The sequence below is a fragment of the Ambystoma mexicanum genome, chromosome 2q, assembly GCF_040938575.1.
Source record: "Ambystoma mexicanum isolate Mex_15411 chromosome 2q, UKY_AmexF1_1, whole genome shotgun sequence".
Taxonomy (NCBI): domain Eukaryota; kingdom Metazoa; phylum Chordata; class Amphibia; order Caudata; family Ambystomatidae; genus Ambystoma; species Ambystoma mexicanum.
The window spans coordinates 309,880,010-309,894,364 of record NC_090924.1 but is presented as its reverse complement, the minus strand read 5'-3'; the positions used below and the strand labels follow the sequence as shown (position 1 = coordinate 309,894,364).

General features: G+C 43.4%; 1 protein-coding gene across 1 annotated transcript in view; it reads right to left on the bottom strand.

Annotated features, from left to right (window-relative positions):
• Nucleotides 1-14,355, bottom strand: part of LOC138568695 (uncharacterized) — a 1,243,988-nt gene that overhangs the window by 948,936 nt on the left and 280,697 nt on the right. Inside the window, exon 65 of the mRNA XM_069646472.1 lies at nucleotides 1,945-2,072. Coding sequence (XP_069502573.1) covers nucleotides 1,945-2,072 — 128 coding nt within the window. The remainder of the gene's footprint in view (nucleotides 1-1,944; nucleotides 2,073-14,355) is intronic.

Here is a 14,355-nt window from a genome sequence, read left to right as displayed (position 1 = left end):
CCATTTGCCAAAATAAGTTTGGGTGAAGCCTGACAAAGATGTACAATCCTAGGCCTTGATTGGCCATGAATTAAAGGAATGGGAAGACTATATTTATTGCTGTGATTTCATGTGGTTAAAAACAAGGAGGGATTTAAAGGCAAATTGAGCTATATAAAAGAGATTATGGAATCATCAAAAGCAAGAAACAAAATCACTCTCTCCTTTTTAAAATCATGTTTTCCTTGTTGAATTGTGTGCTTTCTGGAAAGCCCTGCTTTTATTGTCAGAATTGTCTAAAATGTTGTCTGATCATTAACACATCTGCACGAATCCACCACATTGTCCTCATAACAGACTTTCTGCTTCTGGTTTGTTAATGGCCTGCATGTAATGCCATGGGGCCTCATTACAAGTCCGGCGCTAGCCGTGCTGGTAAAACCGGCAGGCTGCCGCCAGACTTGCAAGATTTGCCTGGGTCAGGCGCCAGAAAAGGTAAATCCCCATTCCCATTTAAGTCCCATAGGGTCCCATGGGGAGGACGGAAGCACAGCACTGTGTGCAACAGTGTCGGTGCTTCCGTCAAAGTCTGTGAGCGGGTGCCGTCCCGCCTGGAGAACGCGGAGTGTGCCGGTCCGGTAACAACGGTGCCGGTAGGCTTACTAGCACTGTTGTTACCGGACTGGCATTCTCATAATGAAGCCATGCACTTGTCACTGTGTTACCGAAAAAGTACATCTTCTATAAAAAGTGCCTTCTTCCAGACCATCAATAGTGTGCAAACATCTAAAATGTCCCCATTTTTTCTCTTTGATTTTGATACCCCTTTATGGAGGATTCCCTTAAGGTGACTGGAGCTTATAACCCTACAAAGAAAAAACGTAATAACAAAGTTTGCAGGATTCAGGGGCAACGTGCTCGTCTTGGGAGCAAGATAGTGCTGTGCAGCACAGGCTTGAAGCCCGATTCCACGCTTAGAGGATGGATGAAGCATGACATAAAAACACACAATATCAAGCTTTCATGCTTTCCAGACTGAGCTGCTATACACTGCCACGCTATACAGTTGGGCCTTAGCTCTTTCTCACTGCAATCAAAGATCTCAGACTGTCATGGCACATTTAGTGTTTCTAAAGTTGTCCATGAGTACTTTCCACTGGAACCGTATATATTTTATACAGTGCATTGAGAACATATTTCTAAATATCTTGTAATCTCTCAAAATTGAAATATGCATGCACTGCATAAACCTCAGTGTACTTTAGGGCCTGTGTCTTCCCTGAATGCCACTGCCCACAGTTTCCCCTTTGTGAACTGAGGGGACACGCTCCAACTAGCAGCACACAAGTATACATTAGTTATCTCAATGCACTTCCTACACCTCTACCCCAGGGGTGTCCAGTGAGAAAGTCATCTGGGAAATGCCTGCTAGGGAGTGATATTTCCCAAAAAAGGGACTGATTAAAATACAACACTTTCCCCAAATATTCTACGATGGGAGTTTATAATATACACTTTTACCCCTCCTAGAATATTTGGGGAAAGTATTTTAGGGGTCAGGGAAAAAAAAGTCGCCTACCTGGTGACATTATCACATGGAACCCTTCATTTTGGGAAAGAGAGGAAATGACATGTTCATGAGTGACAGCACTGGCAGAGGATGAATGGACTTGCATACATTACTTGCTGAAGGGTCGCCAGTCAGTTTTGAGTAAGAAAGTGAATGTGAAATGCAATTGTTACCGCTCTAGTGAGATGAAGAGTTATGTTGGCATTAGGGGTGGGCTTGTTGGCCAACCAAAAAGCAAAACCAGTTAGGTTTGTAGAATGACCATAGAAATAAGGAACGTCTTAAGAGGGTTTATGGTTTTAGGTAATAAACACTGTAGCCTGATTGAGCCCAGTCAACCATCCATCGCCTACAAGCAAACAGAAAGCGAAGAAGGAAGGAGTATGCTACGTTACCTGGGAAAGCTGGTCCCATGGAATCAATTCAAGTAAATCCTCAGCAGACATCTGACTTAAGAAGTTTAGGAAGTATTTCTCAAGAAAGTCCTGGAAGTATGTTTCATTATCACATTTGAGGTTGGAGTCTGATGCAAAAACACAAACACAAAGATGTCTGCACATTTCTTTGGAAATGATTATATTTATGGATCATTGTGCAGTAAAGACTGTGACATGTGTTTATTTCATGTGTGAGGCACACTCCAGACTGGAGAAGTATATTACCAATGCAATAACAGTTTAAAAGTATACATTACAAAAGTAAACATTACAGTTGCAAATAGTGTCACCAACAACTAAAACATCTTTAACATTGTTACTGCATAGTTTTCTATTAAACAAATGCTTTCTTAGCTGGAAAGGTTGCTCCTTTATGGTGGCACTGCCAGGCATTAAAGGTCATGTTTGAGTGTGGATTAGAAGGACTGGTCAAACTGGTGCAAATGTCGACATCCAGCAGATTTGCAAGACATATTTACAGAATTATTACTTATTTACTTAGTGGACCTCTTTCTGGCGACTTATGTGAGCAGAAGGTAGTGTGGTAATTGGATCAAGTAAGTCAAAAGGGGGCATTATACATTGACAGGAAAGTGTCAGGATGGTGTATCTAAAAATACATTAATACACCTGCTATCTGTTTTAAATATTTACTTGCGTTGGAGGCAGAGGTGGAGGAGAAGACTGTTTTGTGATTAACCACAGCTTCATAGCGTACTGCGTTGACCTAACTGCAAGGGACACAAACTTGTATAGTGTGTGTGAATTGTTGCAGACATTCTTCATAATCACCAAAGTTTAGGAATATAGAAAGTGATGGCGTAATTCACGAAGAAGTCTGGGGAGCAAAAATTGCTCTTAAATATTTGCAAAATCAAGACTTTGGTCTTTAAGCCCAAGTTTGCAAAACAGGAAATGGATGTAAGTGTAGCAAGCCATAGGCCCTCAATACAACTTTGCTTGTCCGGAAAATTGCTGGTATTTCCGGTACCAGCATTTTGTCCGGACCAGCAAAGCACAAATCTGCCGTTGGAGGCCATTGATCTCCTGGCAGGCCTGACCTGCCAGAAGATCAGGCCCACACCGGCAGATAAATGCCTGAATCATAGTGATTAAGTAAATCCCATCCCATGGAGTCCATGGGAATGGGAATTTACCGCCTCTTTGCCACCCGTAATTTCCTGGGAATACCGGGATATTGGGCGGCAGAGATGGTAAGTGAAGTTTGCCGTATCCTGCCAGAATTACCGGCAGAATACTGGCAAATTCCTAATGAGGGCCATATGGCCTCATTAAAACTTGGCTGGTGAGAAATTAACGTGCCGGTATTACTGTATACCGGCACGTTTTTGCACCGGCCAAGTGCACATTTTCCGGTGGGGTGGAGCTGGAGGTAATTCTGCCACCCTACCAGCAGAAAATAGCTGGTTTTACTGGCACCGGTAATACTAGCAAATCCCCCATGAATAGGCATTTACTCTGTCAACTTGGCACTCGTGATGCGGTGATAATACCGCCGGACAGAGTGCCAGAAACAGTATTTCCATTTGCCAGTATCCTGGACGGAATTACTGCTAGGATACCGGCAAAGTCGTAATGAGAACTATAGTCTCGATTAAATTAAGTTCTACGACTATCTAGGGACCTGCTTCCATGAGAATGGGTTCTGGACATCCCAATTGGATAAAACCTCTGCCACCTTAGCAAAATATTGTGATGGTATTTGTGCCTTCTTTAATGGGCATGGGAGGGGGGCGGTAAGACCTACAGGCGCAGTATTCACTGGTTCTCAATTAACCAACGTATCAAGCTGCAGACTCTTTCCCTCACATACAAATGTATACACAACCAAGCACCTAAATACCTCTGCGATAAATTCAACCTTTACACGTCACCTCAGCTAGACAAATGAGATCATCTCTATCCAACTACCTTATCATACCCAGGTTAAAATTGCAAAAAGCAGGAGGGAAAATCTTCCCAGTCCTCACAGCTAAAACTTGGACTGCCCTACCACCTCACATCAGACTAGAAACTTCATTCCATAAATTCAGGAAGGAAGCAGAATCCTGGATCAGTGTGAGTGAAAGCTAACTTTTGTCCGGCCGGTCCTTGTACTTTCCCTACCCTCCAGGGATTACTCTCTCTTACATCTCCCTACTCTCCAGGGATTTCTCTCTCTTATATCTGATCCTACTATGTAAATATTCTGTGTCACACTGAAATCATGCACACAACCTATCTGTAAATTGTATAATTTATGTGCTTAACTGTATAATGTATGTAATGAATATGCTTGTAATTGTAAATAATGTATCATTATATATACACAGGAAATGAGCCCAGTTGCCCCAGGGCTCAGTGCGCTATATAATATAAATAAAATACAATACAATACAGTGGAGTTGTATACAAAGCACGCTTTTTGGGGCACAACTTTGGGGATATGCAAATGTTGTGTGGTTGGCCACTGTAAAGAATACATTTTTAAAGAGCCTACTCTTGCTTACCCACGGATTACTGAATGCTCTAATTCATATGCCAATTGATTTGTACCCTGTAGATAATGTGGTCTCTATGAAGCAAATTCTGTATTGGTTGCAGCCATGGTAGACACCTGCTCTTGTATAATATCGGGATCAATTGTCCCATGTGATTAGTTTAGAAGGGGGTACAAGCTTTTCATGGGTTGCACACATGAAAATTGTCTTTGTGATCTGGATGAGCACGACCTATGGTTGCGGCACGCACATATCACTAAAGCCATTTCCACCCAGGTTAAAAGAAAATATCAAGTAGTTCATAACAGGAAGAATAGGAAAGAAGCTTGTTGTAACCTGAAATTGGGTCCAAAGTACCTCAGAAGTAAACCGGACTTTGGATTCAAAGGATATCTTGACCATGTAAATCCTCCCTTTGACAATGCATCATTCCTTAATTTTAGCATGGGCACTCTCAAGTTGGCCTCCTTTACAAAATGGTGGGGTACTGCAGGTTCGGGCATTTCCCCTGTATGTAGCACCAGTGAGGAGACCATTACATATTTTCTATTCTTCTTTTCGTGGCCTAAGGGCTTGAAAGCCCTTTATTTGAAGCCCATCCTAAGAACTGCAGGATTTCACACAATTCCAGTAGTGTTAAGAGTTTTGTAGAAGAACTGAGGTTCTGGACAACTTTTATAGGGTAGCCAAATTCATTCACCGGCGTGGTTGCTAAGACCCAATGTATAGCTGAGGATATGTTTGCATACTAGTTTTTTCTACGTTTTAATGGAATTTGAATTTATGTCTATTTTATGTCTGTGCTTCACTTATTGTTTTAAATGACACAGCTTTCGGGCTGCAAGCTTACACTTCCCTTTGTCGTTCGCTTTTCTCTCACATGTTTATTTATTTGATGACCTTATTGTTTATTTTAATGATATGATTGTGATTTTATACATTTTTTCTTATGTAGAAATTTTAACAACAATTGTATCATTGAAACTAGGCAAGCACTGAATGAGATGTCATTGGTAATGCACCACTTTTTTATGATCATGTTTTATACATTTGTCTATGCAATTGGTTTTAATTGATCAATTGTATATTGCAAACATTTGATAGCTTTGTGCTGAATAAGTGATCTTGACTGACTCAGAAAGTGATGTCCTATAAGGATTACCAAGCCCATGTATTCTTTCAAAAACCCTGCCTACTATAGACATGTCCACTGTATATGGCTTTAAATGTAACTTAGCACCTATAGCACTATCAGACATTCAGGACATCTCAAATTCGCTGACACTTTTGGTGCCACTGCTTCTGCCGGATGCTTTTTCCATCAATTGCAGGTTCTAGCAAAACATATCATCTATTATTTATTCCTGGGCCACGCTACCCCGCACAAGTTCCTTATGATGATGATCATTAGTTCTAGGGTAACTATTTCTCTGAAAATTGCTTTCCTTTTGTACTGTGCGTATTCCATTAGGAAGTTGAATGTTGCCATAGTACAGTCGAGCATTCCACCTTTGGCCCCTTATTGCTTCTTTCCTCTAATTTATACATGCTTTATAACATCATCATGTTCAAGTAGATTCAAATTTGCAATGTTTTGGTAACCCATCCCCAATCTGCCATTAGCATTCTGTCAATGCAACCTCTAGATCAGGACATAATACTTCAAATGCTGCACCATAAAAGATCTGTTCCTTCCCAGACACATCCTTCTTCTTCCGATTATTACCTCCTTGTGCACATACTATGCTTTATGATTACATTGTGGCAAAGCAAAAGAGATGATGCCTGGAAGGTTTAGATTTAATCTTGACCTCTGGCATCGCCCTGGGCAAGCCTCCAAACCATTGTTCTATAGCCTGCCAAGCTATTACGAAAGGGAAAAACCATATGCAAATCAGGCTTGGTCCCACCCAAAAGGGCAGTCCAGCCCAAACTGCTTGGTTATATCCCTTCTGCATAAGACCACTATCAGCCCCAAACTTATTTCAGCCTCATTGGGCATCATCAGTGAGGGGTAACTTGGGTCTCTAAGCTCAGCAGTCTCGTGACCCACGTCTGGGCATACCCATCCCACTAGGGGTGACTCTAGCGAAGCAAATGAGATGATGGCTGGAATTAATCTTAATCTCATTTATTTGATGTTTTGTATTGAGTCGCATATGAATAAGATGCTTTAGAGTGCTGAAGGGTTGGGATAGTCTAAGGGAAGAACTAGAATAAGAGTTGTGGTTACAGATAGGTTTAGTTTGATTGTGGAGGCCTGGTGATTGCATGTTTTATTTTATTAGGCGTTTGTGTCATTGTTAAGGTTATAGCCCGGAACTTTTGTGTGTTTAAAACGTAGATTTTCTGGTGACTATCTAACTGGCAACATTTTCACACTTTACATTGCTTGTATAGTTAAAGGTAGGGTAAAGGTCACAGATAGGGTTAGGGAGATTGTGGCGGCCTAGTGATTGCCTGTTTTTTTAGGGGTTTAGGTCATTGCTGGATTACAGATTTTTTTTCCATCGTACTGCGTCTTGCATATCATCCTGAGCGCGAGCGTACTGGCATTCATCACCCAGCGGCATGACCCATGGCCCCCACTGAGTGACACTCATTTACATACACCTGCATACAGCGATGCTACAATGGATGCACTATTTTTTGACTCACGGTCATGTAACAGCCTCCCGGCCCTCCCACACAGGTTATCGTGCACAGTCGTATTCTGTCTCAAATATTTCTACTATTCTGTGTGGAACTAAATGTAGATTGTATCCACTTTTTACAGCTGGCACGACTTACTGTCTCTATTGCACATGCTAATTTAACTCCTAGGCTCTATGTATCAATCATTGGCATTGTATATTCTCTGATTGTCCCATAGGAGTTTTTGTCTGGCATATCTCCAGATGCAGTGCTGTTTTTCCGCGTTGACGGATTTGATGGTGGGATAGCATTTCTAATATAGACTGAAACCACCCAATTTAAAATGAATTCAATTGTTTGAGACCTCACCTCCAGGTACTCTATATACACCTCATTTATGGCTTTTGCCCACTCAACATAGTTACACGATATTTAAACCCTAGTGAGCTTACTCACATACTTATTCCACCAGATCTGTCTTTTTCAGTACTCAACTCTTGCTGGGAACCGCAGACAATTTGAATTGATTCACACACCGTTGTATGCTGCTTCAACTTGTCCTGTTCACATCTTGTAAAAATGTGGACCCCTTCATTGGCCCAAAACTTAAGTGCTTGAGTCGATGACATACAATCTCTAGGATCATTAATCCACTCTGCCCTGACCGAGACTTTTGTTAAAACAAGATTGGTTGTAGTTAAATAGTATTAGACAGATGTAATTTCTTGATTAGGTCACACTCTATACTCTGGTGTATATCTTCAACATTTTTGTTTATATTGTTGTACTTATCAGATTTTTTTTGCATTGTCTTGATTTTGTCAAATATTTTTTGTCTGTGATTGTTTTTTTTCTAGTTTATTCTTTTATGTCCCAATTATGATACAAGGCAGCCACGGTGTGTTTGACTTGTACGGTTAAGAAATCGATCCACAAAAAAAAAATTGGTAGATATTTTACAGTTCATGTTCATTACATTATTGCTTTTGCATTAAATAATTATATTTGTATTTGTTTCATGTATAGTTGCGTGTGTATGTAGGGACCGCCTAGGCCATTGTCCAGATTCTTTAAATTACAAAACATATATATACATTTTTTTGTGTGAATGTATTAAAATTGTGTTACATATGTGCGTTCCGGTAGTAGGCTTTTTGTCCCTTGCTAGGATTACAGCCTTGTACTTTTGTTTGTTTAAAAAAAAAAAAAGATTTCTGGCGAACGTATCACTGGGAATATTTTCACACTTTACATGCTTGTATAGAATGACTAGATTTCGAAAACTACTTTTTGCTCACTATTTTTTTCATGGCTACATTTTTCCTGGCAACATTTTTAAATAGAACCGCCTCAATACAACGTAAGAAAATTAGCTGTGTGCTTTCACACAGGATGAATTTTTTATTTACTACACGCGGCCATGTTGGAATGCTCTGATCATTGACAGAGGAATGCCTGTTCAATTTGCCTCCAGAGGGCCGATTAAGAGTCTTTGTAACTAATCACGTTACCAAGTGCATTTTTTCTAAAATAGGCCCTTTTTTTTAAACCAAATTACTTTGACATCTTGTGAGATTCTGCTATGGCTGGTCCTTTGCTTTTTTCTGTATTTTCTTGTCCTCTGTCTAAATACGAGTTAAGTAGCAAGACACATTTTTATTTCCATTGGAGCAGTCAGGGATATTTATTCTGTTGAATAAATCGGAGCTGGAGCCAACTGCAATAGCAGCGACAAACCATGAACAAGCTATCTTGAGAGTAGACCAAAACATATGGCTTGTTTCAATAGCAATATATACTTATACCAACACAGAACATCACCGCATAGACCTAGTTAGATTTTTTAAGGTTGCATTTTTTTATTTGTGGCAAACGATCTGGTGCTTGATAATATTTCAAAAGTATACACATTGTGGAGATGGAAGTGTTTCCAACAGATCCTAAACTCCCTTCCCTAATCATATACATACTAAGGCCAAAAAGTTCCATTAAAACTTATTTGTTTTGTTTTATATACCAGAGTCGTTATAAAACAAAACTGATCCCAGACATTTTTGAGCAACACTTTGGGTTTCAGATTGTCAGGTAACACAATGAAAAAACTATTAATGAGAAAACATGGTCATTTCAAGAAATGCCCTTGAACCTTTTTATTTCTTTTTAACCACGTCGGTTTCAACATGCATACCTTATCACCATGCCTTCCCAAAGCAATAATGTTAATGCTGATGGATGTTCCCCCCACAGACTCCTTATCTTAGATATTATTTCCTGTCATTGTAGATCTCCGAAACTTTTTTCTCCCAGCAGGGGGCACTGTGCGGCACTGTGCAGCTCCGTGATGAGGATCCTCAGTGCTGATGGCTTTGTGTCTGGACCTGACATCTATATAAAAGGCACGCACGGCTCCCTGTGACCTCATTTATCATTTACTCCCATGCTCAGCCACCCTGGGGTTCTGGAGAGAGAGAGAGAGAGAGAGAGAAAGAGAGAGATAGAAAGAGAGAGAGAGAGAGAGGGAGAGAGAGAGAAAGAGAGAGAGAGAGAGAGAGAGAGACAGAGAGAGAGACAGAGAGAGAGAGGTGCCTTAAAGTGTTAAAGGAGAAGACCATAGGAGGGAGTTCCATGATTTGGGGGAAAATTCGGAGGGCAATTAGGAATCCGTGGGAGGAACATTCATCAGAAAGAACATTACCGGAGCTATGTAATGTATTATTCTAATGGATTGTGTCCTCACACGGATTCCTCATCCTAGTTAGAGTCCCATATCAATAAAATATCAAAGAAGGTGGGAGGAGTGAACTCTGCGACAGTTATGTTACTACATGTTGAAGAACTGCTTTTGCCAAAGCACGATTCATTAGCTGATGGAGTATCCAGACAGTAATGTCTCAAAAACGTATGGCTGGAAGCCATGTTGCTGCCTGGCAAATGGTACTCCTCTTTGAAGAGCCAAAGGTACTGCTATGCCTCTAGTTGAGTGTGTTCTGAAGCCCTCAGGCATCTCTTTCTACGCTCCATAGCAGCACTCAGAAACACTAAGTACAATCCACCAGGACATTGTTTGCTTTGTCACTCTCTTGCCTGTTTTCCGGCCAGTATAGCGAATGAAGAGTTGGTCTTCCGATCTGAAATTATTTGTTCTAGCTATAAAAAAACGGAATACCCTTCTTGGGTCGGAACTCTGTAGTCTTTACCCCTCTTTAGAAGGATGGGGGGAGGAGTAGAAAGCTGGTAAGCAAATGGTTTGCAATAAGTGAAACTTGCACACACAGTAGAAACAAAGGGCACACCCTAAGTGTCGCCTTATCTTTGGAAGAAATCGTGAAGAGAGGTTTGCAGGACGAGGCCTGAAATTCACTCACCCTAGGTTCGGAAGATACCGTGACCAAGAAGGCTGTCCTCAATGTGAGGAGCCTCTCATCAACTCAAATGGGGAAGCCATAAATAAAGTCAAAACTAGATTCAAATCTCACACCAGCACCACAAAAGGAGTCAAGGTCACAGTGTTTGTCAGTCCTTTTAAAAAATGCATCACCAAAGGTATTGTAAAGTTCGACCCCAGATCGGGTGTGTGCTTACAAATGGACAGCGCTTCAGATAGCCTTTGACAGTGGCAACCTGAAGGCTGTGCCTTGCCTGGTGAGATGGAAAGACAACACCTTAAAGATGTCACACAAAAACGGATCCATATAATTTGGTCTGCACCAGCAAACGTCTTACAACAGCACCAGTATAGAGCCTTTATTGCTGGTCCCCTAACCGAAGCAACACCTCCATAAAATCTCCCGGCAGGTCCCAATTCCTGTATCTTAGCCTTTCAGTCATGCAGGTTGAGCATGTGGATGTTCAGGTGAAAGACCAAGCTTCTCTACAGAGAAAGAAGGTCTGGTCTCTGGGGAAGACGTTGTAGAGGACAGATGACCATGTCCAGAAGGTCTGGGTACCACGTACTGCTAGCCCAATCTGGGGCAATCAGGATCATGGTTGCTGCATACTTCTTCGACCTACTGATCACTTGGTGGATGATGGGAATCGGCAAAAATGCATACAGAAGCTGGAAGTTTCAATCCACTAAGAATGTGTTACCCAGTGTTCCTCTCTGGTTAAATTCTCTGGAGCATAAAGGTTTGCACTTCTTGTTCACACTGGACACAGATACACCTACAGGGGTTCCCCAAAGGGTAAGGATCTCCAGGAGGACTTCCTGGCACAGCTCCCACTCGTGGAAGACCGAGCCGTGTCTGCTCAGGGCATCCACCATCGTATTCTCCCTCCTGGCCAGGTGAATTGCCGACAGGGAGATCTTGTTCTGTGACACCAAGAACCAGAGCTGTATTGCCTCTCTGCACAGGGGAGTGACCCCATACCAACTCTCTTGTTGACGTAGTGCCTGGCCAGTGTGTTGTCTCTCATTATCAGGACAGTCCTCCCTTGTATGGAGGGCAAAAAGGACATCAGCATCAGTCTAATCATCCTCTGCTCTAACAGTTTTATGTGCAGTCTTTTCTCTGCCAGGAACCACAGTCCACTCAGCGTCATCCCGTTGAGGTGAGCGCCCCAGCCTATCAGTGATGCGCCTGTTGCAACGGTTGCTTCCAGACATGGTTGCCAAAACGGTTCTCCTTGTCATGCCTGCCTCCCCATCCGGGTCCGTTACTAAACCCAGGCATCCCTGTTTCCTTGCTTCCTCAGCCTTGAGAACGGCTAGACCGTTCTACACCCAATGGAAGCTGTTCGGGAGACACTAATGCAAAGGTCACATGACCAGCAGACACGTTTCGTCAGCGCGTCGGTCAGACGTAAGTCAGCTGACACTATTTAGCAAGACGGAAGCCTTGCAACAGCGCTTCTGATCGTTATTGTTACCTCGCGTTCCGGAGCTGTTTCTGCTACTTTCTCGCAGACGCTACTTTCATTTCGAGGTGCGGTTGCCTTCCGTGTTACTACGCAGTTCCCGGCAACAGTACAGCTCCTCCTTGAGCTAGCTGCTAACCGCGCTCCTACGTGGCTCTTCTCTCCACATTCCCGCAGAGTCCCGCTCTGCCTAAACCAATCCAGACTTTCAGAGTCCCGCTCTGCCTAAGCCATTCTAGACTCTCAGAGTTCTCCTTGCTCCAGTTTCCCACGATCCCGCAGAGTCCCGCTCGGCCTCAGCCAATCCAAACTTTCAGAGTCCCGCTCTGCCTAAGCCATTCTAGACTCTCAGAGTCCTCCCTGCTCCAGTTCCCCACGACCCTGCAGAGTCCTCCCTGCTCCAGTTCCCCACGACCCTGCAGAGACCTCCCTGCTCCAGTTCACCACGATCCTGCAGAGACCTCTCTGCTCCAGTTGTCCACGATCCCGCAGAGACCCGCAGAGCCCCGCTCTGCCTCAGCCAATCTAGACTCACTGAGTCTTGCTCTGCCTCTCTTCTACCGCATAAGGACTTGCTGCTCTTGGACCAGGATTCCTCTTCTCTCCCACACGTGCACTGTACTCTGGACGCTTTCCTGTGTGCACCAACTCGTCTCTAGTGCGGCCCTCGTTCCGCCCGGGTTAGATTCCTCACTACCCTTTCCTGGTCGTTGTATCCTCGGACCCTTCAAACCATCTAAAGAGACTTCCTTGTCCGTACATCCAGGTCAGTGTTTACAACTTAGGTTTTTATTGCCCTTCTTATCTACCAGCATTCTAATCAGTTTCCTCTCATCAACAGCCTGGTGGATCTTGGTCCTCAAAAGCCCTTCTCACCAATAGCTCTCTTTGACTGTTTAAATTACTAGTCAGAGAGTGACATTGATTAGAAGGTTCCCTTTGATACACTACGCCCTACCTGTCATCTTACAAGATAAGAAGACATCGAGTGTATCCTTTGTTACCACCAGCCCGTATCCTTTACGAGAGCCATTGAATTATTCTCCTGTGTCCATTGTGTTTCGTTGTTTCAACCCATATCATAACAGAATCAGAAGCCATGTTGGAAGAGTCAGATCCCCTGTCTGTCCTCACCCAACTGGTGTCGGACTTAAGACAGGAAATGATCACTGCTCAGGACACAATGCGTCATCGTATGGACGTAATGCAGGACGCCATACATGCCTCCTCACAAGGAAGGACTGTCCCGGTTCCCGTTGCATCCGCTTCGGGTGCATCTGCACCACAAAGAGAATCCGTCCAGGTACTGATGCCAACCCAATTCCCTCTGGCTCCACCTGAAAGGTTTACGGGAGACCCAAAAAACTATCGCACGTTCGTTAATCAGTGCCGTCTCCACTTCTTGTGTAGACCCAGTTCGTTTCCGGATTTGACAACCAAGGCAGCATTTGTATTGTCGCATTTGGGGGGCACTGCTGCAGCCTGGGCAAACCCTTTGTTGGAGACCAATAGCCCTCTTTTATATGACTGCGATGCACTGCTGTCAGCTATGACCAGGGTGTTCGACATGAGATATTCCACTCAGGCAACCGATTTGGAACTGTTGAATCTACAACAGGGTAGCCAATCATTAGTGGCCTATCTCGCACGATTCAATCAGTTGACCGCGGAAACACAGTGGCCAGAAGACAAGAAGACCGCAGTCTTCTATAAAGGACTGTCGGAGGAATTGAAAGACGCCTTGTCGACAGTCCCTGTTGTTCCATCGGGATACATGGAGTTGATCGATCTTGTACTACAAATCGATGCTCGGAGAACCGCCAGAAAGGGCGAGAAGAAACCCTTTTTGTCCATACCGAATCTTCCAGGAGTTTCTCAGCCCTCTTCTGGTGAACCCGAGCCTATGCAGATAGGTGCCATTCGGGGTCGGTTGTCCGCCGCTGAGCGAGAAAACCGTCGCAGGAATAACCTATGCATGTACTGCGGTTCAGCGGAGCATCTACTGGTTGCTTGCCCGAAAAGACCGGCAAAAAAGCCGGGAAACGCCAAAGCTCGGCAATAGCGGGAGTCCCTATGCCGGGTACCAGAACGGACTCCGCTCTGTCACTGAATGCTTCCGTTGCAGTCTCGGTGTCCTTAAGTTTCAACGACATCACCGTTCAGACCCAAGCCATGATAGACTCGGGTGCAACTAATAGCTACATGGATACTGCCTTTGCCGGGCAGTCAAACATTCCTATGACCACGAAAACGGTACCTGGGTCCGTTAGGACAGATGATGGTTCTGTTCTGTCTTCTGGTCTGGTAACAGAGGAAACATTACCTATCACCGTATCCTTACCTGACGGTCACACTGAGAAGATGGTCTTTGACGTAA